Source organism: Nanorana parkeri, unplaced genomic scaffold, assembly GCF_000935625.1.
Source record: "Nanorana parkeri isolate BGI_ZX_2015 unplaced genomic scaffold, ASM93562v1 scaffold1490, whole genome shotgun sequence".
NCBI classification, from domain to species: Eukaryota; Metazoa; Chordata; class Amphibia; order Anura; family Dicroglossidae; genus Nanorana; species Nanorana parkeri.
The window spans coordinates 43,056-70,747 of record NW_017307758.1 but is presented as its reverse complement, the minus strand read 5'-3'; the positions used below and the strand labels follow the sequence as shown (position 1 = coordinate 70,747).

Sequence of the window (27,692 nt, the reverse complement as noted above, 5' to 3'; positions counted from 1 at the left end):
TAGCCATCGGCTAAAGAAAAAGAACACTGGATCATATAAAAATTATATGAACGACATTTTTGGACACATTTATATTACTACAGGAAAATGTGCAACTCCACGGAAGGATTGCACTGCACCCACAACGTCTTCCACAAACAATCTGCGTGCCCCTCACCGCACGCGACACCTCCCTCTAAGGGCACGGGGCCAGCCGCGTTAAGGTAGGAGGAGCTCTAAAACCCTGACAAGGAGAGGGGCGGGATTAGATGGTTGACAGCGGAAAGAGGTGCGGTCCAAGCCGAGGTGACAGCGGAGCTCGCAGGGGGTGGAGCCGTCTGCTAGTCTTAGCCGGGGCCGCGCAGAATATGGAGCTGTCTGCAGTCGGGGAGCGGGTCTTCGCCGCCGAATCCATCATTAAACGGCGCATACGGAAGGTGAGAGGTTAGAAGGCCGCTTTCCAGCAGTGCAGCCGGGTTGGCACAGAGCGAACATTGCGTCACTAATCTTTCCCCACCGGCTCCTTGTTTAGCCTCGAACTGCGCAGTCAGAGGAAAGGCCCCTGCAGCAGCGTTATGGCGCGGCTCTGCATTTCATTTGACGTTTTTCACACATCGGCCCCATTAATGTCGAATGGTAATTTTCGGCAAATGTGGCTGAATGCCAGCAGGGCGCCCCTTGCGCCGACTACCCTCCCCCAACACTTGTCTGCTGTCTAACAGCACCGTCTGCAGCGATTGCCGTCACCTTCTCCATGTGTCACTCTCATCAGGCATGCAGTATCGTAGTTTAATTGTATTGCCAGAAGGTTATGCCTCCCCGAATGCAGTTATGTTGGAATAAATGTTTACGGTTCGATAAAATATCATGATCGCACGGCATCATGAGTTAATGCCGTCACAAAGCTGTATTGTCTCTAGACTCTAAAGCGTTTACATTAATTTATGTGAGAGTAATTTAGGGGGGATTACCGCAATTACATATGAATGGACGCTCATAGATGAGCCCACATGTGTCACAATCCCGGGCTCTCACCTCCTCTGAGATCATATAGTGGCCTCGCATGCCCCCAGCACATCTGTATTAAGCCATCACAATCCAATCTGTTACCATCCATAGCATGTCTAATCATGGCATTTCCATCACGCTACAGATAACATCATACTGATGCTTTTGCTAGGCAGGAATTCTTGTCATTGTTCCAAAGCCATGGACCACATGCTGCTTTTATCTTCTCCTTGGTGCTGTGCATATTGATCATGTCATTATACATGTTTGTTATATAGAAATATTTCATTGTAACATCCACTTGTGCTTCCCTTTTACAAAGTTAAAACCAGGACAAGGCTTGATTCTAGCGGACAGAAGTAAACACTGAACATCATTTTTGGTCACTTGCCAAAACTAATAGTGTATCATTTTTTGGCTGTCTGAGATCCTCAAATCCATGTCAGCACTAGTTTGTAACTCTACAGTTGTTCTTTGCTCTGTGTTATGGCTCCTACTGGGAATTCATATACACAGGAATCAATGTATAAACTCATTAGCAGTGCTTGGATATTTTGGTGGAAAGGTTCATGTAAATTAAACAAATTGATTTTGTTTGAGTGATTTATTTTCATTCTTTATGTTGATTGTTTTTGGGATTGGTGTATTTGTGTCTTTGTTTTATTTCACAGCACTGGACACGTGGTAAAAAAAAAAAACTGGGCCCTCTTGCTTTTATGACCCTCACTAGATTGAAATTGATGAAAATAATGTATTTTAATATAATATTATTGAAATATTGTCATGCCTTTGCGAGCAAAAAGGTACTTGAAGCAAAGCCTCTTCTATACAGCATGGCCATATTGGGGCTCTTTTAGCTGAAGTCTCACAAGCCTCCATCATCTTGGCAGTGTATCTAGCTTAGTAGAAAGCCATCCAGAATGGCATTATTCCTATTCAGTGTAAATGGGGAAAAAAAAAGATTTTGGTACTGTCACGTTAATAAGGAGTAGCTGGCATATCACCACATCGTTACAGAACCCAAAATTTGTAGCTAAGTCCTGTGGTTTTAAAAATGTTTTTTTTTTTTTTTAATATCTCTGAAAACCACAAATGAACAGGGAAAAAATTCACTGTGGCATCTTTATTATCCACATCTGTGCTATCCTAACACAGAGCAAAGAACAACTGTGGAGTCAAAAAACTGACAAGGGTTACAACTCTCCTTTACGCTATCCAAAAAAAAGACGTTTTGGCTTCAATTCTACCTTAAGGCTCCATTTATAATAATAATTAGGTGCGATTTAGGGATTCCTTTATCAGGAATTTTGCCATTTCCTGCAGCAGGAATCCCTATTCTGCCGTTTTCAAGTCAATGATCGGGTGATAGCGGCTGCATTTTGAAAGTAGCAGAATGCTGGTGCACTGCATGTAATTGTGTGTGACACGATTACATGCGGTTAGGAAAAGATCTCTATCCCAGGACGCACGATCGATGTGTCCAAGGGGAGTGATCTACTCCTAACCACATGTAATCATATCACATACATGTGTTGTGCCAGCATTCTACCACTTTTGAATGAAGCTGCTGTCACCCGATCATTAATTTGAACGGATGACAGATTCGGCAAGCATTTACAAACAATTTATTGTGCTTAGAACAGCTTTCTTAGTTAAAGTTACAGCCAATATGTCCATTCATTTCAACACTCTAAATTGCAGCTAGAGGGGCTTTAAGAAAACACTTTCAGTACATGTTATACTTTCCTATATCCCTGTTTAATCTTTACAAAGGCTTTTACCTTTTTAGTCCCCTTTTTCATTTCCAATTTGACTCCCCAGTCATTACCAGTGACCTTCTCCACACACTGCGCTTGTCTTTTTAAAAAAGCTGTCTGCTATAACGTGCACAGCATACTTGCACATTATGGTATAAAGGGGTGTGGACATTTTTTTAAAAACTACTTGTCCAAGGGCTAAAGTGGGGGCCAAATCTACTTGTCCTTCACGACAATCTACTTGTCCCAATACAAAAAATAGTTTTAATCAAAACTAAGGATGCACCAATACCGTTTTTTTTCGGTATCGAGTACGAGTACCGTATTTTTGCTTTCGGATCTCGCCGACACTAATACCGGTGCTTCCGCTGACATAGAGCAGGCTTCCCTGGTAACCAGGAAACCGGGCAGCAGGTAATGACATCCCGCCCAGGTTCCTGATTGCCACGGAAGTCGGCTCCATGTTGTTTGGCCTGCTTGATTGCGATTGGCCGGGAAACCTGCTTCCCGGTCAATCAGGAAGCCGGTTGGAGAGTAATGACCCAATTGACCGGGGAACTGGCTCGATGCTGATTGGCCAGGAAGCCGGCTTTCCAGCCAATCAACAAGGAGCCGGCTTCCAGGGCCAATCAGAAAACCAGGAGGCGGGTCATTACTTGTCGCATGGCTTCCTGATTGCACGGGAAGCTGGCTCCATGTTCCCCTAAGGCACTGGCAGTCAGAGGAAATTTTCATCTGGCTGTAAGTTCCAATAACGGGGAAGGTATCGGAGCATTTGGGTACGAGTACTCGCCCAAATACTCGGTATTGGCACTGATACTAGTATCGGTGCACCCCTAATCAAAACATATTTTACTGTGCTAAATAGCGCTTCTCACTTCTCAGCGCAGTCATCTGACCACGTTGACCAATGAGTGGTTGCAATTTGCGAGCAAATTCAAAATGCATAGGGGAGGACTGCACTGGACAGCAGTACGGGGGACAGATAGTACACCCACACTGGCGGATGGGAGGGGTTGTTCACCGAAAGGCAAGTATAGCCAGGGGGGTGGCGGTTTGGGAGAGACAGGGCCAGATTTAATCGGGTAATTTTTATTTTTCCATATTACCTGGGAAAATGAACTTACCCTTTAATGCACATTATGTGTGTGTAAGAGAATTCTGGTTACCACCATGGAATGGCAGCTGCAATCTCAAAGCACATGCAGAATGTCCTACGCATGCGTTTATTTGCATGCAGATGGCGGGGGCAGCAGGGTTTCATTTTTATTTATTTTTTACTTTTTTACTTTTTCATTTTTATTTTTTCATTTTTTCAATCTCTGATCAGACCACTTGTATTAAAAGAGCGGCGGCGGCTCCTTAATGTACATTCAGCTCTGCTTGTCCGGAGCCGGGCTGAATGTACTTTAAAACTACTCGCCCGGCGCCCGAAACTGCATGTCCCGGGCGTCGGGCGATAGGAATTCCACACCCCTGGTATACTTACCTTTTATAAGTGTGCCCTTCTCAAGCACTGTGCAATACACCTTTGGTCCCCTGCTACTGCCATCTTTGCCGCAGCCACTTCTGGGTTCCCAGGCATCCTCTTCAGCCATTGGCTGGCCACTGATAATGTAATTCCTGTGCATGTGTACAGGAGTTACATCCTCCCCCGTATCAGGCCCACTCATGGCATCTTACAGATCTCATTGTTACAACTTTGTTTGTCTCTTCTGCCACAAATCCCTACCTCCTTGGCAATATTTTTTTGCTTCCGCTTTAATGGTGTGATCAGCCTTTTCTTTGGTTATGTTACCTGCACAAACAGTGGATTTTCCTTATGAATGAGAGCTGACATTTCATGATGCTTTGGGAACAATTGCCTTTATTGTAAGGGACGTTTTAGACTGTGCTAGATGCCATTGAGTACCTCTTGTTTGGGTCATCAGATATATAGTAAGGGGAATTTATCAAAACAGGAGCAGACAAAATCTGGAGCAGTTGCCCATTGCAATCAATCAGCTTCTCTCTTCAGTTTGTTCAAGTTAAGATCTGAAAATTAAAGAGAAGCTGATTGGTTCCTGTGCACAGCTGCTTCAGATTTTGTCTTCTCAATTTTCGATAAATTCCCCTCAGTGAGTTTTCACTGAGTGCTGTATGCCATTTTGTTTCTTCTAGAACGTTAACGTTTGGTAGAAGGATTTGAAATCAATTAATGTCAAACGCATTTGTGTTCCCCCCCTGGAAACATTATGCATCACAAGATTAATTATGCTTTCTCTTTCTTAATTTGAGTGGAATTTATAGACTTTGAGAATCACAGTACATTTGATTTTTCTGATTTGAAGTTCTTTTAAAAATCATACTTTAGCTATGCTGCCGATTTTAGTATTGCTGGACCCCTGAAGTGATGGACTTGCCACCTTGGCCAGTATAGAGAGGGTTTAAATATAGTGTTTCACTTATTAGTATGTTGCTTTTTGTGTGTGTGTGTGTGTGTGTGTGTGTGTGTGTGTGTGTGTTTTTTCTTTCATTGCCTTATTAAATGATCTTTGAATTACTTTTTATATTTTTGGTGTATATTGTGCATAAGGTTACCTTATGCATCTTTAGTGTATGTTGTATATTTAGACCTATTAAGCTGTACGGCAGACCAGTTTAGACATTAGCTGCTGTCATTGAAAATATTTATAAACATTAGAATTGTTTGTAAAAAATAAATCTGTTCCGTAATTTAGATTTGAGGAGATGCTGATTTGTTCATATCCTTAAATGGAATTTGCAGCTGGTGACAATCCATGAATTGTGTTCTTTAGCATTGGGAGTGACAGTGTAGTCTGCTTATTCTCAGAGTTGAAGAGAGACATATGATTGGGGGGGAGAGCACTCATTTCCTACTTTTTAATTTTCCAGAAACATTTCGTTCTATTCTGAGAAGACTCTACAGTATACATCCTACATTGGCTGTTTTTCTTTCAAAGCATAAAAGGATAGTAACATAGTAACATAGTAGAGTATTCACCGTTACAAGTTTATAATACAATTTTTCTGTTTGTCAGTCCGTTTTATATGCCAAACTTGTTTCACCTTTTGTTTGTGAAAGATTTAAATATTAACTAGTTGGTTGGTTTAAATTTGAGGCATGATTGAGCATTATTTACAGTGGACCTATTATGAGATCTATTTTTCATGTTGAGTGTTTTTACCCGACGTGACCCCATCTTTTATATTTTACCAAAAAATTGGGTAATAATAAATGTTTTATCATTTAATATAGGGGAAACTGTTTTTTTTTTTAAATTTCGGTAATTTTTCCTTAATATAGTAAAAAAATAAAACCCCCAGTGGTGAATAAATACCACCAAAAGAAAGCTCTATCTGTCCCCAAAAAAGGGTATAAAATTCATTTCAGTACAGCGCTGCATGACGGAATAAATGTCAGTCAAAGTACCGCAGCGCTGAATACTGAAAAATGGCCTGGATGGGAAGGGGGTTTAACACCGCGGATGTCAACTGGTTAATCTGCTTTTCCCTACCAACCAGAGTCGCCATCTACTTTCTGGACTGTGGTTCTGGCAAAGAAATGACACAATCACATAAGGTCCCATTCCCACGTGGCAATTTTAGATTCCTGCGTCGGAATCTATGGATTGTCTGTTTAGAGGTGGCCTCTCTGCCCATTGAAATGAATGACCAGGTGACAACGGCCACATCTGTAAGCAGCAGTCCGCATGTTAATGTATATGATATGATTACATGCAATTTTGAATTTGAAATTAGGATATATTAGTGATCTATTTCAAACCACATGTAATCATATCATATGCGATTACATGTGGACTGCCTCTTACAGATGCGGCCGCTGCCACCTGGTCATTAACTTGAATGGGCACAGCTGCTGCATCTGAACGGGAACACCTGGGATTCCTGCCACAGGAATACTAAATTGCCCTGTGTGAACAGGCCTAAATCCTGGTGTCTGTGCAGTTCTTGTATGCGTTACAAATGTTTTACACAGATCAGCCCCTGCGGCACCCTCTAACCTTTTGACTTGCTACAAAGTTACAGTGTTGTAGTCTGATTGCGAGGGGAGAGGTGACTGAGGAAACGTTTCCTCCAGCCTGCAGCATACTGATTATCTCAGTCTTGGCAAAGTTACAGGGCTAGAGCTTAAAGGAGAACTATGAGGTGAGTGCTTTTCACTCACCTCATAGTTCTAGCCGACCCTTGACAATGAGACTGTCACAGGTCGGCTTAGTAGATCGGGAGGTGAGCGGACGCATCCCGGCGTGCGCCCACCTCTCGATCCGGCCACGGCTCTCTGCCGTGACATGGGAGGGCCTGGATTCCCCCCTCCCCGCTCCGATCCGCCAGCGCTGACTGGCGGAACGGACGGGGGAGGGGGTGGGTACAGCTGGCTCTGCCTCTAGATAGGCAGAGCCAGCTGTCAGTCACGCATCTGGGCGGATCCAGACATAATTGTCGGGATCCGCTTCAGCTGCGGCTTCTCAGTATACCGCGAGCGGCAGCTTGCGGTATACTGCGGCGTCTCGCTGTAGCCTAGGGTGACGGGAGGACTCTAGTTTGTGTCCTCCCGTTACCCTAAGGAGAACTATGGTGAAAAGCCTTAAGGCTGGGTTCACAACCGAGTGTATTTTTTCTACTCGTTTTTCAGCTCGTGTTTTTTGTTTTAGCACGTTTTTCCGTTCAGTGAAACGCGCGTTTCACTGGCAGTATGATATTTTTTTCCCCCCTTATTTTCTCTTATTTTGAAAAAAAAGAAAATATTTTTTTTTCACTTTCAAACTTCCCGTGGGCTCCGCCCCCTGCGACGCGGCTGCTTGCAAGGGACGGAACCCGGAAGTCGGCAGCTGCCGGAGGACACAGCGGGGATCGCGGACAAGGTAAGACCTGTACGCTGTATTCCCGAGTGTGGCTCAGGGTTACCGCTTTGTTTACCCCGATCCACACTCGGGAATACCAATGGAAACGCGCGGAAAAAACGCCCCAAAGAAGCTCCTGTACTTCTTTGGGCGTAATGCGTTTTTCAGCGCGTTCCTACGCGCTGTAAAAATGCCCAGGTGGGAACCAGGCCTAAGGATGCGTTCACACCTGACCGTTTTGTAGGGCGTTCTACGCTCGACGAACGCTCTACAAAACGGTCAAAAATATAAATTGCATTGTAGTCAGATCGATGTGCACACTGTTTTGTTTTTTTTGATTGGACAGCTTGGACCAATGGCGCTTTGCCATTGGTCCAAGCCATCCACAGAGCTCACGCCTCTAACACAAAGTAGAGACAGCTCTTGCCTCACCAAGTTAGATTACACAAGCAGTGGGTAAGCCTGCTGCTGTGTAACCTAATTACCTGTCAAAAGCTGGTTGCAGCGCTGCCTTTAATTAACAGGCAGCGTTCCGTCCATGACAGGTTACACAGCGGGGAGACTTTCCCTGCTGTGTAACCTGTAACAAGCCAATCTAAATGGAGAAAAAGCTGTTGGCTTCAGACCTACTTGACTTACTCCAGGGAGATCTGCTGCAGTGCATACAGGGATTCTGCATCGGACCCCCATCTGATTGTTTAAGCCAAGGTTCCCCTCCGTTAATCGAGGGAGGGCAACCATCCTCCTCGACGTGAGTGGCTCCTGATGGAGACTCCCTGGGTACAGTCAGTGGCAGGAAGACTTCTCTCCTGGTGGCATTGCCTATGGGCCCCCGAGAGGGTCACTGGACATGATGCGAGTGGTTGGCGCTCACCTCGCTGGGTGCTTTGGCCCGTTGCACAGATGAATGGTCTCTGAACAGGGCTGGCCAACATGTGGTGGCCTGAGGCCTTGGAGGAAATGCAGTGCAGAGCTCTGCTGAGGGAGGCCTGAGGGTTGTTGGACTCGCCTGGGGACGCAGGGCCTCGAGTGGAAGAGGCTTTGGTTGGGCTATGCCTGGGCATCCTTTCCCCTCCCAGATTGGGGTCGGTGTGTCCTGCTGAGCAAACACCACCACTCCTACCCAATAAGTGCCCCCTCCCCCACCCGCATGTCGCCGCTTAGTGGCTCGCACGTGGGGGCGGGTTGCAAGTACGCTCTTAACTAGGGGACCAGGTCTGCAGAGCCTATTGCGTGGTGGATCAGCGGGCCGGCAGAAGCCTGTTCGGCTGTCAGGAGGGGTCTCCGGCTCGGTCAGCAGAAGGAATTAGATGCCCGCTGATGCTGGATCAGGTGCTGCCTCTCCAGATCTGGGAGATCATGGCACTGATGATAAGGTAGGCAAATCTTTATTTGGGTAATTCTCCCCTATCTATACCCTGCTTGTATTGGGGGCTGTACAAACAGAACAAGGGGGTCGGTTCTCTAAATTGATTTAGTTTGCTGCAGAGGGAGGGACACTGGCTGATTGCACCCTTATTGTCTTGCACAGGTCAAGGCCACAGAGGATAAGTCCCTTGCTGAAGCCGGTTACTCCCGCCCAAAAGGTAGAAAATGCGCCTCTTGCAACGTCAAGATGTCGTCTTCATGATCCAAACCCTTATGCAAAGGATGTTTAGAAAAAACTTGTCTCCAAAGAGTCTGCTGGAATGTTTAAGGGTCTTATGGACTCTATGAGGGAAGAAATGGTCTCCACATTTCAATCATTCAGGTCCATAATACAGAGTTCGGTTGGACCAACTGGGCCCCCCTAGCATCCCGGGGCCATATGGGGAAGGTAGCTCTATAGATTATGCGGAAATCTATGTGAGCAAACAGGCTCCCAGTGAGTCCTCTGGTTCCCAAGTAGACTCGGAGGGATCAGAGGAAGAGGAATATCAAGCCAAGTCGGCTAATTACCCCTTTCCTTCCTTGGAGACGGGTGAACTGCTGAAAGCTATTTGGAATACTTTAAGTATTAAAGAAGAGTCAGCAGAGCTCTCTGTTTATGATGGTTTGTACAGAGGGGTGCAGACCAGGAAAGGTCACACTTTCCCAGTTCACAAATCTCTATCGGAAATGATTCAAGCAGAATGGAAGCACCCAGAGAAAATATTTTTTTCTTTTCATCTAGTCATAAGCGGAGATTTCCCTTTGCTTGAAGAGGAGACCGGCACTGACCGCAACCAAATATTGTAGTCCCTCCCGGTACTGAGCATAGCTGTGGGTTACAGCTCGCCTCGGCCGAGTTAGTCAGGTGTGAACTATGGCATTGATACATTCCTCTAGGAGAGCGTTATGGCTGCAAACTTGGCCGGGGGACGTGGCTTCTAAAGCAAAGTTATGCGGACTGCCATTCAAGGATGACTTGCTCTTTGGCCAAGAGTTGAACATGGTTTTGGGGAGGTCTGCTGATAGGAAAAAGGGGTTTCCACTTCCTCCAAACAGCGGAAAAAGTTTTTTTCGTGGCCAAAGGGGCCAGAGTTTCAGGAAGGGGAAGAAACCAGACCAATCCATAGGGTGAGCCTTCAAAAAGGGAAAGAACAAGGGCAATTTCCTCTTTAACCCCCCTCAGCAGACCCGAAAATCACAATGACCTGTTACTCAGAGTGGGAGGAAGATTGGGGGAATTGTTTCCTCTCTGGTTGGCCCTGACAACAAATTCATTCTGGAGTACAAAATAGAATTGACAGAACGCCCTCCCGTCCAGGTTACTGATTACCACTTTGTCCAGGGACCAGGCAAAAGCGGATACAATGACCTCATCTCCGCATGGTCTGTTGGAGCAAGGAGTCATTGCGCTAGTCCCTTCTCGAGAAGAGGGGATCCTATTCTCATATTTTCACAGTATGAAACCCTCGGAAGTGCAGACTGATTTTGAACCTGGAGCCTCTGAACAGAGTGGTAAAGTACAAAAGATTCCGTATGGAGTCCATATTTTCAGTAAGGGAATTGCTGCCTCTTGAGTCTTTTCTAGCGACAATTGACCTCAGGGATGCTTATCTACACATTCCCATAAGATTATCTTCTCAGAAGCTGTTGAGATTTGCTGCCAGGGGGCCAATGGGAGTACTACACTTCCAGTACAGGGCACTGCCCTTCGGTCTATCCTCCTCTTCAAGGATTTTTACCAAAGTGCTGGTGGAAGTTCTCGCCCCTCCCTGAGGTTTCAGGGGGTGGGGGTTGTTCCGTGTTTGGAGGACCTTTTTATTTTTTGGCCCTTCAGAGAGCATCCTTCAGCAGAAGCTGTCGCTAGCAATTCAGCACTTGGAGAGTCTGGGATGGCTATTAAACAGAGAGAAATCTCAGCTGGTTCCTTCACAGATGGTAATGTTTCTAGCTTACTGGATCAACACCCGGGATATGACAGTTTCCCTGCCAGAGGGAAAAGTATCCCTGCTGACCGAGGAAACACTGAAACTTTGTTTGCAAACCAGGGTCTCTTTCAGGTCAATAATGCAAATGCTTGCACTGATGACGTCAGCCATTCCTGTGGGATCAACTCCATTCAAGGCCTCTACAGAATTTCCTCTTGGATCCATGGGGGGGAGAACAAGAGGACATGGGCAAAGAAATCTGCCTCACAGATCTGATCAAATGATCCCTGTCATGGGGGTTGAACGTTCAGAATCTATCGGTAGCGGGGCTGTGATCCCAACCAGAACCGCTAACAGTCACGACAGATGTGAGCGCCTGGGGGTGGGGGGCCCACTGCCTAGGCCACATCTGGCAGGGCTCATGGGATCGGACTTGGAAAACCAAGTAATCAAACTTGAGAGAGTTGAAAGCAATAGGGTTGCCCCTTTGCCATTTTCGCCAGGTTTTAGCGGTGGCATACTTAAACAGGGAGGAACACGTTCGCAGGGCCTGATGTCACTGGCAGCAGAGATTCTGTCCTGGGCAGAAAGCAATCTCCTTTCTTTGACAGTAATGCATCTCAAAGGGAGCCTGAATGTGCTAGCAGACTCCCTCAGCAGTAGAGAACTGCAGAATTGTCTCTGGACCAACAGACCTATGCATGGATTGCCAGTTTATGGGGCTTCCCAGAAGTGGACCTCTTGCGTCCGCCTCAAACAAGCAGGTGGAAAAATGATTTTCTCTCACTCCAGAACGATGGAGGTCTAGGGGTGGATGCCGTTGCTTACCCCTGGAGATTCTAGTTGGCCTACTCATTTCCCCCATTGCATTTAATTCCGAAGGTTATTCAGAAGCTGAGGAAAGAGCGGACAAACTTAATCCTGATAGCTCCATTTAGGTGGAAGAGGCCTTGGTTTATGTCTCTTTTAGACATGTGCACGGTGGAGCGTCTGCTTCTTTCGAACATAAATGGCAAGGTATTGACGTAAGCCGGCGTGTTTTGGAATACTTGAAAGTCACAAAACCTTGGAGACAATTGGTTAACCTTTTTGTCATATTTGGTGGTCCAAAGAAAGGGAACAGAGCCACAAAAAGCACTATAGCTAGATGGATCAAGATCGCCATAGCGGAACCTTACAAAGCACAGGGAATAACCTCACCTGGTGCATACATGGCACACTCGGCAAGAACCTGGGCGACTTCTTGGGCGGAAAGAGCAGGGGCTACTCCTGACCAGATCTGCAGAGCAGCCACTTGGTCCAGTTTTCAGACCTTTTTGTAAGATATTACAGAATCGATATGATGACACAACAGGACCAAGCGTTTGGCAGGAGTCCTGCAAGCAGTTGTCCCACCGTAACAAGGTGAGCTTAGTCCTCACTGATCCTCTCATTGGCTGTCCTGGAAGATGACTGGGGAAAACATGAGTTAACTGAGTGATAACTGTTTCCAGGAATCTTCCTGGACAGCAGGTTCCCTCCCTGATTATATAGTTTTTGAGCATCCTGTACAGGGTGTTAAGGGAGATATTACGGTACTTGAATGTTACGCATTCTTTTGCTTTTTGGTCCTAGAGGTTACTGAATTGGGGTAGTAGAAAGTGCTTTTTATCTAATTTGGATGATATGCTTCCTCTTGCAGGCAGGCGGAGCCTTCTCTCATTGGCTGTCCTGGAAGATTCCTGGAAACAGTTATCAGGTAATCAACTCATGTTTTCTGCATATGCAAACGCGCAGAAAAAATGCATCCTGTGCTTTGCACAAAATGGTTCAGGCGCCTTTGCTCCATGAATTTGACCCTATTGAAATCAATGGGCTGCGAGGCAAACGTGCGTTCCTGGGAACTAGTAGTCCCATCACTGGAGCCATTTTTAAAAATGTATTTTATTTTTTAACCAATTAATCGAACTTTATAATCGGCTAACTAAGCGATTTTTGAAAATAATCGTTAGCTGCAGCTCTAAGTGCCACCTTCCAGGCTCTTCAGTCTGGCCGAGGTTAATGAATCATAAAGGTAGACGGAAGGATGGCCTAAAGACTCCCAGGTCAGGAGGGAGGCTGCCGGTAGGGCTACCCACGGAGTGAATTTCATCCCCTTCATCAAATGGCCAGCTTAACTAATCCTTTTTAAGATGGCCAAATACACATCTGGATACACATGAAATTTACTTGTTTGGATATTGTGTGTTGAATATTCATAGACATGACATAACCTTGGCTGGATTTCGACTTCAAGGCCCCATTCACATCGGACCCATTGCGTTGCGTTACCATCCGTTTTTTAACCAGGCATCGAAAAAATGAATGGGTGTGAATGGGACAGTCACACTGCTGCATTTGTTGTGTTGCCGTATGTTGCGCTAAAAACAAGAGTATGCTATATTTTTTTTCAAAGTGTCAAAAATGTGTGCTAACGTGTTCTAAAGCAAAGCATCACAAGCTATTACAGTGAAGTATGTCCGCTCAGTACATGTGTTTACTCCTACAGCTTGCAAGAACCCTCCAGTGAACTGCAAGTGCTTTCCGATTTTTGTTTATCATGAATGATCTAAATGGCTGACAATTATCCAGACAGAAAACATAAAATTTTTTCATAAACTAACTTGCATTGGGGTTAAATTTATTTTTTTAAGGGGACAAATTGTCAAGGCAAAACAGGAATGCGGAGGGAAATCCCTAGTTTGTTGTGTAAGGTAAAGAAGCAACAGCACATAACAGTCATGCACAAGCATAACACTCCTAATAAATCTAAGATAATGGTTATGCGCTATTTATGAAATGTGCGTTTATATCATATTCCCCGCCCCCCCCAGTCCATTGGTGCTGCTCTGACAGGTCTTCACATAAAGACACGCGTCTCTCTGTGCAAGTTTATTAATTTTTTATGCTTGAGATTTTCCCTCAAGCCTTTGCATTTGGCACGCTCATCCATTGCAGTCACCTTTTCTGTTTGCATTTCCATTCTCTATAAAACCTCCTCAATGTGCTCCAATGCTCATTGATCCAAACTCTGTTTTTCATTTAACCTTATGCATATTTGTATGGTTATTTTTTTTTTACATTGATGCAAACCGGAATAAAACCATTTTAAAACGAGTTCTATTTACAAAGTTTTTGAAGTCTTTCTAGACATGGGATGGGGGGCATAAAACCTGTATTTTGGTTTTGGAATGTTGCAGTTCACGACATGTTACAAATAATGGGCTTGCAGTAATTAAAACCAAGCATGTTTTCTAACATATAGGTTAAATATGTTGTCTTCTATGTTTCTTAGGGTTGTTAGATTACCTTTCCCCTCTGTGTCTTACTGTTTTGTGAGGCTTAAAACCATAATTATTAGGCTCATATTAAATCTTTCTAGCCCAAGGGATGATATAAATAGTGATCCTTTGAAAGAACAGGTAATTAAGTTATAGGCAAACGTTCCAGTAAACCAAAATAGGCGCACACAACAGAAACCTTTTTTTTTTCTTTGTGCTTTGTTCTATTGGCTTTTCCTTTTTCAAATATTAGCTGATGGCTATGGCATTTTTTTTGTACTTTACACTGGCATGCATGCTAGCTGAGTGGAAGTTACCAATGCTTAACTTAATATTGCAGAAGAAATGCATATATTGGCAATAAAGTTCATAGATAATCAATTATAAGGTTATATTTTCATAGTCCGAAGTTATTCATTGATATTTGTACAAAGCAGAACATAATGGAAGAGCAGCAGAATAATAATTTGCACATTTTTTTTTCTCCTTTTTATTAAAATACATACAATGTGAGTGGCATGACAATGGCAGGGACAACGCTAATTGTTGACCGGTGTACACTCACTGAGAGTCTATACATTCAGCTTACTGTGACTGCCTTTCCTGTGGTCACCTGTTATATCTAGAAGTATTCGGTATGTCTTTGAGCTCTGGTGGGGGGAGCATGAGTGAAGCAAGTACAGCCTGCCTAAGGTGCCTTTTTTGCAGTCAGACTTACAATGTACCACATACAGTTAAAGTACAGGTGTGCTTTTCAAGCTGAGCTCCGGGAGAAGCAAATGTCTGAATACAATGGGGGAAATTTATCAAAACTGGAGCAGCTGTGCATGACAACCAATCGGCTTCTCTTCAGTTTGTCCAGTTAAGATTTGAAAATGAAACAGACGCTGATTGGTTGCCATGCACGACTGCTCCAGTTTTGATAAATTCCCCTCCAATGTGTGTATTCTTTCTTGAATCTTGGTGTGCTTGGTAGACTTCTTCCAGATCTGTGCAGCAATCCAATGTGAAACTTTACCTCTCTGCAGAAGCTTCCTGTAATCAAGACCAGTCGCCTCTATGTCCCTATACAGAGTGACTGGTCTTGTATCTGCTCTCTTCTGCAGTTTTCTGCAGGCAGCCTGTGTGGGTAGACCTGTTGGGTCTTTCCCACAGCTCTGCTCTCTGTTCAGGCTATGTGCAGCACATTGATGATACCAGTGCTAATTTTACAGGATAATAACTGGGCTTGCAAAGGGATTAGGTGCTAGTTGCTTGCCTGCCATGCTTTTGAGTAACCAAACAAACAGGTCTGACTTATCTAATGCGCTTACCTGTTCTGGGCCATTGAGTTGGAAAGTTAGGCAGAGGGTAAAAAAAACAGCCAGACTGGCATTTTTAGAAATGCTAGCCCCAAATTTATTTTAAGAAAGGTCCACTTTACCTTACTAGGCTTGGGATAGTTTTTGGTCTTGATTGTCCCAACGGACAGCAGCCCTCTGAAAAGCGATCCGCGGTGGATCACTTTGCAGAGGACGGTGGAGCAGCAGCTGCCCAGTATTCAGCATGGCAGTCCCATTCATTGCATTTGACCATTGCAATGGTTGCAGGGCATGCTATATATTTTTGGGCGCGACGCAAAGCATTGTGACAATGTATATAGCTCTGTTCAGCCGCAGTGCTGACATTGTAAAGGAGGCCTTAGGGCTAGTTCACACCAAGCGCGTTCCAGGAGCAGAGCAGTTACAGACCGGATCAAAATTGCGTCCAATTTATTCCAGTGGTATAAATTGGTTCACACTGCAGCGTTCACGCATGCAAACGGACGCTAAACGCACTGGAACACACTGAAAGCCCATTTGAAACTCAAAAATTTTTTTTTTTTTGCAAAAACGGCCCTGGACACGCCCAAAACGCTGCAAAGCACACTGCACTGCGTGTGCAGAAACTCATGCAGATCTGGTCTGCATTTGGTGTGAACAAGCCCTTAAACAGGAAGCCGGATACGTTGATACAAAATTCACAACATTTTGTTTTTATGAGGCCTGAATAAAACTTGAAGAATCAAATTTTTACTGTTTTTGTTTTATTTGTTTGTTTATTTCAGGGTCGTATTGAATACCTTGTGAAATGGAAAGGTTGGGCTATCAAGTAAGAACTTATTTTAAACAGTACTTTTTTATTTTTATGAAAATATGTATTATAACATTTCTATCTTTTAAAGCATAGAAGCTGTTAAAGATGTTTGAACCTAAACGTACAAGCCCTTCTTTTAGTATGTGTAATAAAAAAATTACCATATCCCCTTCTTTTTTTTTTTTTTTCTTGTTTTCATCCTTTTGATGCATTTCAAGGCTGCTAATCTCCTGCAGCCTCTTTCAGCTACTTTTTGCTGTAGCGTCAGCTGCTTGTCACTGCTCTGGACCGGCTTACTGATAAGTGACAACGGCCAGTAATATCTTGGCAGTGTGTTGGCACAAGTGAACGGGTGACAACGCAGCAAAATAGGAAGCGCCTTAACACTTTCCTTTATAGCAGAATCCCTAGGTATAATTTTAATAAAGGTTGCAGATATAAAAAGATTGAAAAACAACTGTTGAAATAGCATTTAGGCTGTTTAAAGCTTATATGACATTGTAGTGATTGGGGTTAGATCAACTTTAATAAAGCATGATATATTTTCTGAGTGTGATATATTTTCTGAGTGTAACAGACCATTTAATATACTCCACTCTTCAGCAAGTTCACTTATAGTCTATCCATGTGCTTTCTTGAGTACCGCTGTGTATATGTATACGTCATCTACTAAAGTGGTTAATGCCAAGATAACGGCACCGGCACCTGGCCCGGTCACTTGTATGATGCTGAAAAGGGTGGCAACTTTAATAATAGATCCCCATTGTCTCCATAAAGAGGACCTTTCACTTCTTCTGTGCTATCACATAGAGGGCTTGTTAGCAATAAAGTTAAGTGTAAAAATCTAAAGTAAAAAAGAAAAAGTAACCGCCCTTCACCCGCATGTACATGCACATACAAACGCAAACATGTGCTGGGTGCACAGCTTTACCCAACACAACCTTCTCTTTTTTTTAAAACAAAAATTCTGGTATTTATATTGTGTTTTGTGTGCACTAAAATTCATTGTAGTGCGTTTTTTTCCCCTGAAAGCATCGATTTTGATAAACATTTGCGCAAAAATCCTACGATATAAAAAAAATTGCAACAAGCATTTTTATTTTTTTATTTTACAGTGCCTCTGCTTAAAATATATAATTATTTGGGGAGGTTTAACCAGCTCCCGTCCATGGCCGGATGCGGGCCCTATAGGAGCGGGAGGGCGTCACGAGTGGGGAAACTGTTAGACATGTCGCTTGTACTAGCTGCTGGTGTGTGGCACCTTGGAGACCCCTGATGTCTCCATAAAGAGGACCTGTTATGTGAATTGGCTATCACATAGGGGGTTTCTTAGCCCCCTATGTGATAGCAATAAAGTTAAGTGTACAAAAAAAAATTAAAGCATTAAAAAAAAAAGCTTAAAAAAAGTCACAAAAAAATAATTTAAAATTAACACTTTTTAAAAAAAAAGTCCCTCCCCCACATACAGACGCAAACATGCTTCGGGTGCGCCTACGTGCGAAAACGACAATTCCGCCTATTGTGCCGCACATGTCACATATCACCGCGAACATCGGAGTGAGAGCAATAATTTTAGGGCCATTAATTACGGATAACACTAAACTGATGAGCAGTAAAAGCTTTTAAAGTATCGCCAATTTTGGGTGTGGTCATTTTCTGCGATTTTGCGGGCGCACGCAATTTTAAGGCTTGACATGTTTGGTGTCTATTTACCTGACGTGACCCCCGTCTTTTAGATTTTACCAAAAAATTGGGGTGCTAATAAATGTTTCATAACATTTCATAAGAAAATATTTTTTTTTTTTTAAATTTTAGGGTTCTTTTATTTTTGTTATAGTAAAAAAATAAAAAAAACCCAGTGGTGATTAAATAGCACCAAAAGAAAGCTCTATCTGTCCCCAAAAAAGGGTATAAAATGTGTTTCAGTACAGCATTGTATGATGGAATAAACGTCAGTCAAAGTACAGCAGCACTGAAAAATGGCCTGGCCAGGAAGGGGGTTTAACACTCTGGTCTTTAAGTGGTTAAATGTGCATTTTAGGTCTTGTTCACATTTGAGCATTCCTAGAATGCGCATTTTCATGCGTGATTGCGCCTGTTACAGCCAAATTATTTTAAATTTGGACTCATCAGTCCAGAGCACCTGCTGCCATTTTTCTGCACCCCAGTTCCTATGTTTTCATGCATAGTTGAGTTGCTAAGCCTTGTTTCCACGTCGGAGGAATGGCTTTTTGGCTGCAAGGCCGCAGAAAAAATGGCAGCAGGTGCTCTGGACTGATGAGTCAAAATTTTAAATATTTGACTGTAGCAGAAGGCAGTTTTGTTCGCCGAAAAACTAGGGAGCGGTACAATGAGTGTCTACAACAACAGTGAAGCATGGTGGAGGTTCTTTGCAAGTCTGGGGGTTTATTTCTGCCAATGGAGTTGGAGATTTGGTCAGGGTCAATGGTGGTGTACTCAACTCTGAGAAATACAAGCAGATACTTATCCATCATGCCATACTATCAGGGAGGTGTTTGATTGGTCCCAAATGTATTCTGCAGCAGGACAACAACCCCAAACATACAGCCAATGTCATTAAGAACTATCTTCAGTGTAAAGAAAAACAAAGAGTCTTGGAAGTGATGGTTTGGACCCACACAGAGCTCTGATCTCAACATCGAGTCTCTCTGGGATTACACGAAGAGACAGAAGGATTCGAGGCAGCCTACATCCACAGAAGATCTCTTGTTACTTCTCCCAAGATGTTTGGAACCACCTACCTGCAGAGTTCCTTCAAAAACGTTGCAAGTGTACCTAGAAGAATTGATGCTGTTTTGAAGGCAAAGGGTGGTCACACTAAATATTGATTTAATTAGGATTTCTCTTCTGTTCATTTACTTTCCATTTTGTTAATTTGATAAAAATAAACTAACACTTTTTTTTTATTTTTTAAAGCATTCTTACTTTACAGCATTTTTCCCCACACCTGCCTAAAACTTTGCACACTACTACACTATTGTGCGTGTGCGTTTATTTTATCAGAGTACTTCTAATAACGTTTTTAAATATGTGTAACATTTTGCAGATACAGCACTTGGGAACCAGAGGAGAATATTCTGGATTCTCGCCTTATTGTGGCATTTGAGCAAAAGTGAGTTGATTATCACTTCCTGTCTATGACCAAAGATTATTTTATAATGCAAATTTCTAGGGTCCCAGCTCACCACCATTGTTGTAGGAATTCTGTGTGATTTACAATGCCCCCTACATAAAGAGTTCTGTAACAGATTTTAAAATAGTCAAGGTTTATTCAGAGAAATATTATAAGCTTATCTTAAAAGCAGCACACTGTTTCTGAACATTTTCTACCTGTGAATTAGGGCTGCAACCAACTAATTGATAATGAGAATAGTTGTCAACTATTCTCATTATCGATTAGGTGGTTGGATCCCCTAACTCTTTCCTACACGCTGGAAGGAGGGCACAGCAAGCAGTGGGCTGGTGCAATAGCCAGCCTGCTATTGGCTTTTGCAATTTGAAATGGCCAATATAAGGCTAGCTATTGCACCAGCCCACTACTTGCAGTATTTAACTTCAGCTGCTGTCTGCAGATTCTTGCCCTTGGCATCTAACATTTGCTGGCTGAAGCTACTCAAGCGCCATGTGCTTACAATACCATTATTTTTAAAAAAAATTATAAAAAGGTGGGAAAAAGTCATTTACGTTTTCAGCCTCACACATTCTGCTGCAGGAGGTGCGTTGCAGTGACATTCATTTTAATGGCACACCAAACGTGCCTCCCACCCACAGTATGATCGCCCTCACTGGAAGTGCGGTACCGAAATGCCGTGCGTTCCAGTGCAGTGCGATTGCACAAAATTGTGCATGCAGTTTTATTCTGAAGTAAACTTTGTAACACTACATTTTGTGAATGTTATTTTAATTAAGGATGGTTTTTCCAAAGTAATCTTCCAGGGCAGCATCTGAGAGATAGTCTCCTCCCACCTGAAACAGGAAACACATCATACACACCAAATAAAAGGGCGCTTACTACTAGCATGCCTCAGTTATTTGCGTTTCCTCAGCCTAGACAGGAGCATCAGGATTTCTTGTTATTTTCTGTATAGACCTGCGTGCAAGTTGCAGGGGCCTACTGCGCAAGGTATCCCCTCATTTGGGGCCAGTGGTCTTGGGGATACTGGAGCAGCTTCCCAGGGCAGCCCCCATCCTGTCCTGCCCTTTGGGGTGAAATTAGCCCTAAAGGTTCCCCTCTTTTAAGAGCGACAACCATCCTCCAGCTGTATCGACTCCAGCGGAGCTTTTCCCTAGCCTGCCAAGAAATGGCTACCCTCATCATGCCATAATGGAGGTAAGGAAGTCTGACCTTTCCTTCTGAACCTGCACAAGCGCCTGGCAAGGCCAGGTGGTCCAGCCATCCCCCCCACCACCCCACCGGGCTGTCTTCCTTACCTGCTAGAGGGCAGAGAGGGGCCGGGGTCCGAGGCCGCGGGCGGAGCGGGATGGCTCGCTTCGACTCCAGCGGAGCTTTTCCCTAGCCTGCCAAGAAATGGCTACCCTCATCATGCCATAATGGAGGTAAGGAAGTCTGACCTTTCCTTCTGAACCTGCACAAGCGCCTGGCAAGGCCAGGTGGTCCAGCCATCCCCCCCACCACCCCACCGGGCTGTCTTCCTTACCTGCTAGAGGGCAGAGAGGGGCCGGGGTCCGAGGCCGCGGGCGGAGCGGGATGGCTCGCGCTGCCGCGAGGTGTACACCTCGGGGGGTGGAGGCGCACAGGAAGTGACGTCAGACGCCACTTCCGGAAGTGACGTCGGGCATACTGGAGGCCGGGGGCGCAAGGACCAGAAACATGAAGTGACGTCAGATGCGCTGACGCACTTCCGGTCCGGCCGCAAAAAAGATTCTCCGCTCAGCCATGCTAGAAATCGGAGCCAGAAGCAGAGGCAGAGACCTTGCGGCACACCAGCAAGGGGGGAGCAACTGGAGTGGGGGCAGAGAGCGTGAATCTTCGGACTGGTCAGCGACCATGACAGCAGATCCTGCAACAAGAGCTGCATCCACCGATCTGGGGGATACCTCTGCAGCCAAGGTAGGCGAGTGCACTGGCACTCTTTACTACTCTGTACCCTTGGTGATGGGGCAAGGGTACCTTATGGGGCCCAGCTAGCACTTGGGTGTTCCTTCTTGTGTCTGAGAACATAGCTGTTTAGTGCCGGAACTTATGACACATTTTGTGTCTTGTTGTTTCAGGCCAAAAGCCCTGAGAAGAAGCCTTTCCCTGCACCCACTGGATCGAATCTTAAATAAAAGTAATGTGCCCCTTGTAATGTTAAACTGGCTTCTTCACATAAAAAAACGCTATGTCAGTCCTGCTTGGGGAAACTCGTGGCAGAGGAGTCCACGGGAACTTTTAAGGGGTTACTCAACAGCATGAGAGAGGAAATGGTGGCCACCTTCCAATCTTTTTCGCTCTGTCATCCAGGACCAGGCCGGACCTTCCAACCCAGGCCCTGTCCTCCCAGGGCCCTCTTCAATTCTGCACCGAGGTTACTCAGAGAGCTGTACCAGCTTAGACACCAATAAATCTACAGATTCTTCTTCCAATTCTGGGGAGGAAGACGACTCTGCAGAAGAGGGGGAGCTTAGAGCATCCAAGTATCTTTTTCCAGTATCGGAAACCAATGAACTGCTGAAAACAGTTTGGGAGACCCTGGGGATCAAGGAGGAACAAGCCGAACTGTCGGTTCATGACAGGCTTTATAAGGGTCTCCAGTCCAAAAAGGGGAGAACCTTCCCGGTCCATCAGTCCTTGAAGGACGTTATTTTGGCAGAATGAGCCGACCCTGAGAAGAAGCTTCATTTTCCTCCTCGACTCGAGGAGATTTCCCTTTAGCGAGGAGGACTGTGGTATCTGGGAAAAATGCCCCAAATTAGATGCCTCTCTTTCCAAGATCTCCAAAAAGTCTGACCTGTCCTTTTTGAGGACATGGGAGCTCTAAAAGAACCCATGGACAAAAAAGCAGATTCACTGCTTTAAAAAGGCCTGGGAAGCAGCAGGGGCGGGGGTTCAAACCAGCCCTGGCCACCATCTGTATAGCCAAGACACTGGACGTTTGGCTAGCCCAGCTCCATTCTCTTGGAGTCCCGGGGCCGATACAGTGCTCATCTCTGAGTATTTTCAGGTCCTCTCCAAGGGGGTTGCGTGTATTATGGACGCCTCGGCAGAGGCCATGAAGTTTTCTGCCCGTACTTCGGCCTTGGCCAACTCCACCCGTAGAGCCTTGTGACTGAAAACTTGGCCTTGGGATTTTGCGTCCAAAAACAAACTGTGCAGGTCACCTTTTAAAGGCGAGTTGCTGTTTGGCCAGGAGCTGGAAGCTATCCTGGACCGGTCGTTAGACAAAAAGAAAGGGTTTCCCCTTGCAAACAAGCAATCCAGTGCTCCCAATCAAATAAGAAAGGTAAAAAGCGGGACCAGGGTAAAAAATGGGCCTTTAAGAAGGAAGGGAAAAAGTTGGTTTCTTTTTTTCCCCCACCCAGTCCCCAGCTAAACCACAATGACGGCCCAGCCCTGGTGGGAGGAAGACTCGGGGGATTGCTCCCTCAGTTGCAAAAGGTCACAGCCAACGGCTTTATTCTAATCCTGATTCAATGAATCTACACGGTGAGAAGTCTATTGTCCCCGATGGCCTTTTCTAGCCACGATAGACTTAAAGGATGCTTACCTCCCATATACCAATCATCAGGGATCAGTCGCAAAAGCTCCTGAGGTACGCTATCAGAGGACCTCAAGGGATCGCACACTACCAGTACAAAGCTCTCCCTTTTGGTCTCTCGTCTGCACCCAGAATCTTCACAAAGGTTTTGGCGGAGTCTCTTGCACCACTCAGACATCTGGGCATAGAGGTCATTCCATATTTGGACGACCTGCTTTTTTTCAGTCACTCTCAGGAGACTCTGCAAAGGAACTTGAGCTTGGCCACCGACCACCTACAGAAGTTGGGCTGGCTGATCAATCTGGAAAAATCCCAAATTCAGCCTAGATCTCGCCCCCCGCTGGCTCTGACTGAAAATATTCTGCTATGGGCGAAGGACAACCTTCTGTTCCTCACGGCAGTTCACCTCAAAGGAACCCTAAACGTATTAGCCGATTTCCTCAGCAGGCAACGGATTCTTCCATCCAAATGGTTGGTTGCTAAACAAGCAAACTTTTCACTTGCTGTTGGGGAGATGGGGAATCCCGGTGGTGGACCTCTGCGCAACCAGGGAGGACAGGAAAGTAGACATATTCTTCTCCCTGTGCCCGGGGGATGAGGCTCTGGGTGTGGACGCCTTCGTCCACCCCTGGACTTTTCCTCTGGCATATGCTCTTCCCCCTGTCAAGCTGATACCCAAAGTTTTTATCAAAATTGGCACAGGAGCAAGTGACCCTCATCCAAATTGCGTCTTGGTGGCAACACTTCAGAATCTCGCAATCGAACCACCATGGATTCTGCCATCATTTCAGACTTGCTGTCCCAGGGCCCAGCTGGGCACCCATATCCAGAAACCCTCAAACTGGCCGCCTGGTTTCTGAAAGGGAGATCCTGCTGACCAAAGGCCTCTCGGACAGGGTTGTGTCCACTTTGCTTACTAGTAGGAATACAACCATCTCTGCAATTTATAACTAAGTCTGGAAAACTTACTCTTCCTGGATTATGCTCAACAACATGGTCGGAAAACCGACTGTCGCGTCAGTGTTTGGATTCTTGCAGGAGGGAGCAGATATGAGGTTATGCAGTACGCTTAAAGTACAAGTCTCTGCATTATCGGTACACTTAGAGACCAGACTGGCAGAGGAACTCCTGATTAAGAGATTTTTGAGGGCCACTGGCCGAAACAGACCTCCGACTGCAAGGAGTTTTCCCACGTGGGACCTGTCGGTGGTTCTCAGGAGCTTCCTTCCTTTTGAACCTATTGAGCTTTGCTCTCTTAAATTACTTACTGTCAAACTAACTCTGTTGATAGCCATCGTGTCAGCCAGAAGGGTGAGCGAAATCTGTGCGTTTTCTATGGCGAAACCTTACTTCATTTATACATGACGATTTAAGAACATCCGTAAACCCAGTCCAGGGTTTTTGCAGAAAGTGGCTTCAACCTTTCACAGCACGCAGGAGGTGATAATTCCTTTGTTCCACCCTAACCCGTTTACCAAGGAAGAAGAGAAGCTGCGGGATATTGGTGTCAGAAGATGCATTCTGGAGTATCTGGATAATACCAGTGCCTGGAGAAAATCCAATCTGTTCGTCCTCTTTTCGGGACCTAGACAGGGCCTAAGGGCATCTAAAAGCACAATCGGCAGATGGATAAAATTGGCTATCTCGGAAGCCTATAACCATCAAGGTTTTGCTCCTCCACAGAATGTGACTGCACACTCTATCAGAGCCTGGGCTTCATCCGTGGCTGAACGGGCAGGGGCAACTCCAGATCAAATCTGTAGGGCATCTACTTGGACCAGCTTCCAAATGTTTGTCAAGCACTACCGTGTGCAGGGCAGCCATCAGAAATTTTGGGGCCCCTTACACAGCTTTAGGCCTGGGCCCCAGGGCCGAATTAAGAACATCATGGGCCTAGTGCCGAGGATTTCGGTGGGCCTTTTGGTGGAAATGTCGAAGGTCACCAGGGCCCTCTTCCTCCCGTCCGGGCTGTGATTTGTAGTCTCTCTACAGCTTGGTGTCAGTGGTGGAGCGCCAAGGCCTGGTTGCAGCTGTGAGTCTGGTAGAACTGCCACTGACTCCAAGTTGTAGAGAGAGACTACCAATCTCGGCAATACATTATACAGCAATGCAGAATACTATGAAGCTACATACCCTGTGGTGTTCCTCCGGGTTCATTGTCTGATGTCTCAGGAGGGTTTCAGGGGGGGGGTGCGGGCTCTCTGGTGGCCAGTGCGGGCTCTCAAGCAGTGTTCATTTCATCGGCGAAAAGTTTTTTTGCCCATTTTTTTAGTGATAAAAACGAAATTAAAGAGTAGTAAATGGAACGAAAACGATTTTCAGGCATATGCGTGTGTTCCCAAGCACAAACGCCCGGATGGCAAATTCCATATGGTCCTTCCCAATGGGCCAAAGAGGAGTGAGAGTCGGTGACCCAAGTTTAGAGCAGGGAGCGAAAGGCAAAGGACGTAGTAAAGGTCTCGGATAGATGTGTCCCGCTTACTGGATTCATCGCCAGGGAGACTAAAGGTCCGTCCCGTCTTTGCTCCCACAAACAAACAGCTTGGCCAGACTCTTGGCCACTGCCTCTATCTCTGTATAAACTCTCAAGGTAGCCATACCTTGCTTGCGGGTTGGTGTTAGTGGAGAATTGATCTGCTCCACCCTCTAACCCTTCAAGCATTATCTATATAGGTCATGTTGATATATTGTGGATATCAGATGAAGTAATACTGGGAATAAATACATCAACCCACTATTTTGGATGGGAAATTATGTGGATTTCTAATTAACATTGTTTTCTGTGTTCAATCATGCTCATTAAGTTGTTACAAATTGAATCATGTTGTCTGCCGAGGGTCACACTCTGTTCCTAGGGCAGTGTTAGTAGAGAGCAATTATTCCATTCCACAGCCCTATGAACAATTGTGTAAGGACCTCTTTATATGTTATCTGGTCATTTGGCATTTGAACCCCAATCATGTATGTCTACAAGAACATAGGATGAATCGTGTATGTTTCTGTTAATGGTGAGGTATTGTGCATGTGGAAAGAGCTTTGTTAGGGACTATCTACTCAATTTTATCATTGGCTTTAAGCCCTCTTTGTTTCCTTTTTTAAGATTTATATGAAATAAATAAATATTTTTACATATTGTGGTTGGAGTTGTCATTTTCTGGTGCTTTCAAAACCCCACTTTTTCTTTCCTTAAAATAATTTTTTTTGCATACTACTTACCAGGGGTGTGGCACCTAATATCCAGATACAGGTCAAAACTTTTTTACTCAACAGTATTCTTTTAGATGTTGTCCTGGAAGATTACTTGGGAAAAACTGATTTAGGTACCTGGTAGCTCGGTTTCCAGGAATCTTCCAGGACAGCATGGTTCCCCCCTGGGAATGCGAGTATTTTATCTATGCTTATGGGTATCCTTCGGTTTTGTTGAATTAACTGAGGCATGCTAGTACTAAGCGCCCTTTTATTTGGTGTGTATGATGTGTTTTCTGTTTCAGGTGGGAGGAGACTATCTCTTAGATACTGTCCTGGAAGATTCCTGGAATTCAGGTTACCAGGTACCTAACTCAGTTAAAAAAAAAAAAAAATTGTATCCGATTAATCGAAAAAATTATTGACCAACTAATCGATTGTGAAAATAATCATTACTTGCAGCCCTACTGTGAATAGTTTAGAATTGATTGCCTGATCTGCATTGTTTAATTAGTATCTTGGTTCCCATTACCATGATTGCTTTTGATCTCTGTGTAATATTTTTTTTCCCTTTTTTGTACAGAGAGAGGGAGCAGGAGATTTATGGACCAAAAAAAAGGGGTCCCAAACCAAAAACATTCCTATTAAAGGTAATAAAGCTGTTCATGAACATATCTTGAAACAAAATCAATTTTTACGTTTCTTATAGAAGAACTCTGCAGTAGAAATCTTAACCCTTGCAATGTGGCTACCCCCACACTGCAACGGTTAAGTGTTAATTTTGGTCTTGGGTGTAAAATAACAGACATACTCACCCAAACCTTGCACCCGCCTGGCTGCTAGACCGGTCCCTGCAGTCTCTCTGCTCTGGCGATGGATTGCCCCTCTGTGTCCTCATGTCCAATACATTGAGTTGGACGTGATGACTCACAGGACCTTAGGCCACGAGTGCTGAGCTGGATTGAGGATGCAGGGACCGGTCTAGCAGCCAGCCAGGTGTGAGGTTTGGATGAGTGCTTCTTTTGTTATTTTGAATCCTAGTCCAAAATTAGTGCAGGGGTAGCCCGACTGCAACGGGCAAGATTTCTACTGGACAAAGTTATTCTTCTTTTAATGTACTCATTAGTGGTAACATGTTAATTTATTTGTCCGACTTGAGATGACTCATTATTTGAGAAAGTAATTAGAGATATTGAGGGATTTCAGACACATTTGTTTGCTTGGGGGTCTCCAGCATTAATTAACATTCCATTATATTTATAAAGCTTGGCAGTTAATGCTGCAGAGGGAGAAGACAAATCAAGATAATGGGTGAATCTGCAGTGAGGGGTGGAAGGCAAATGTGCAGTGCTTATACCAATTGAAAATAATTGGATTCTTTGTTTTTTCAGTAAGGAATATATTTAGGGGATGTTTTCCAAAAATGTAA

General features: G+C 44.7%; 1 protein-coding gene across 1 annotated transcript in view; it reads left to right on the top strand.

Moving 5' to 3' along the window:
* The first annotated feature begins 281 nt into the window (after nucleotides 1-281).
* Nucleotides 282-27,692, top strand: part of CBX6 (chromobox 6) — a 30,174-nt gene continuing 2,763 nt past the window's right edge. The window contains exons 1-4 of the mRNA XM_018570266.1: nucleotides 282-416; nucleotides 16,330-16,373; nucleotides 19,426-19,491; nucleotides 26,847-26,913. Of these exons, the coding sequence (XP_018425768.1) occupies nucleotides 348-416; nucleotides 16,330-16,373; nucleotides 19,426-19,491; nucleotides 26,847-26,913 (246 nt within the window). The 5' untranslated portion in view covers nucleotides 282-347. The remainder of the gene's footprint in view (nucleotides 417-16,329; nucleotides 16,374-19,425; nucleotides 19,492-26,846; nucleotides 26,914-27,692) is intronic.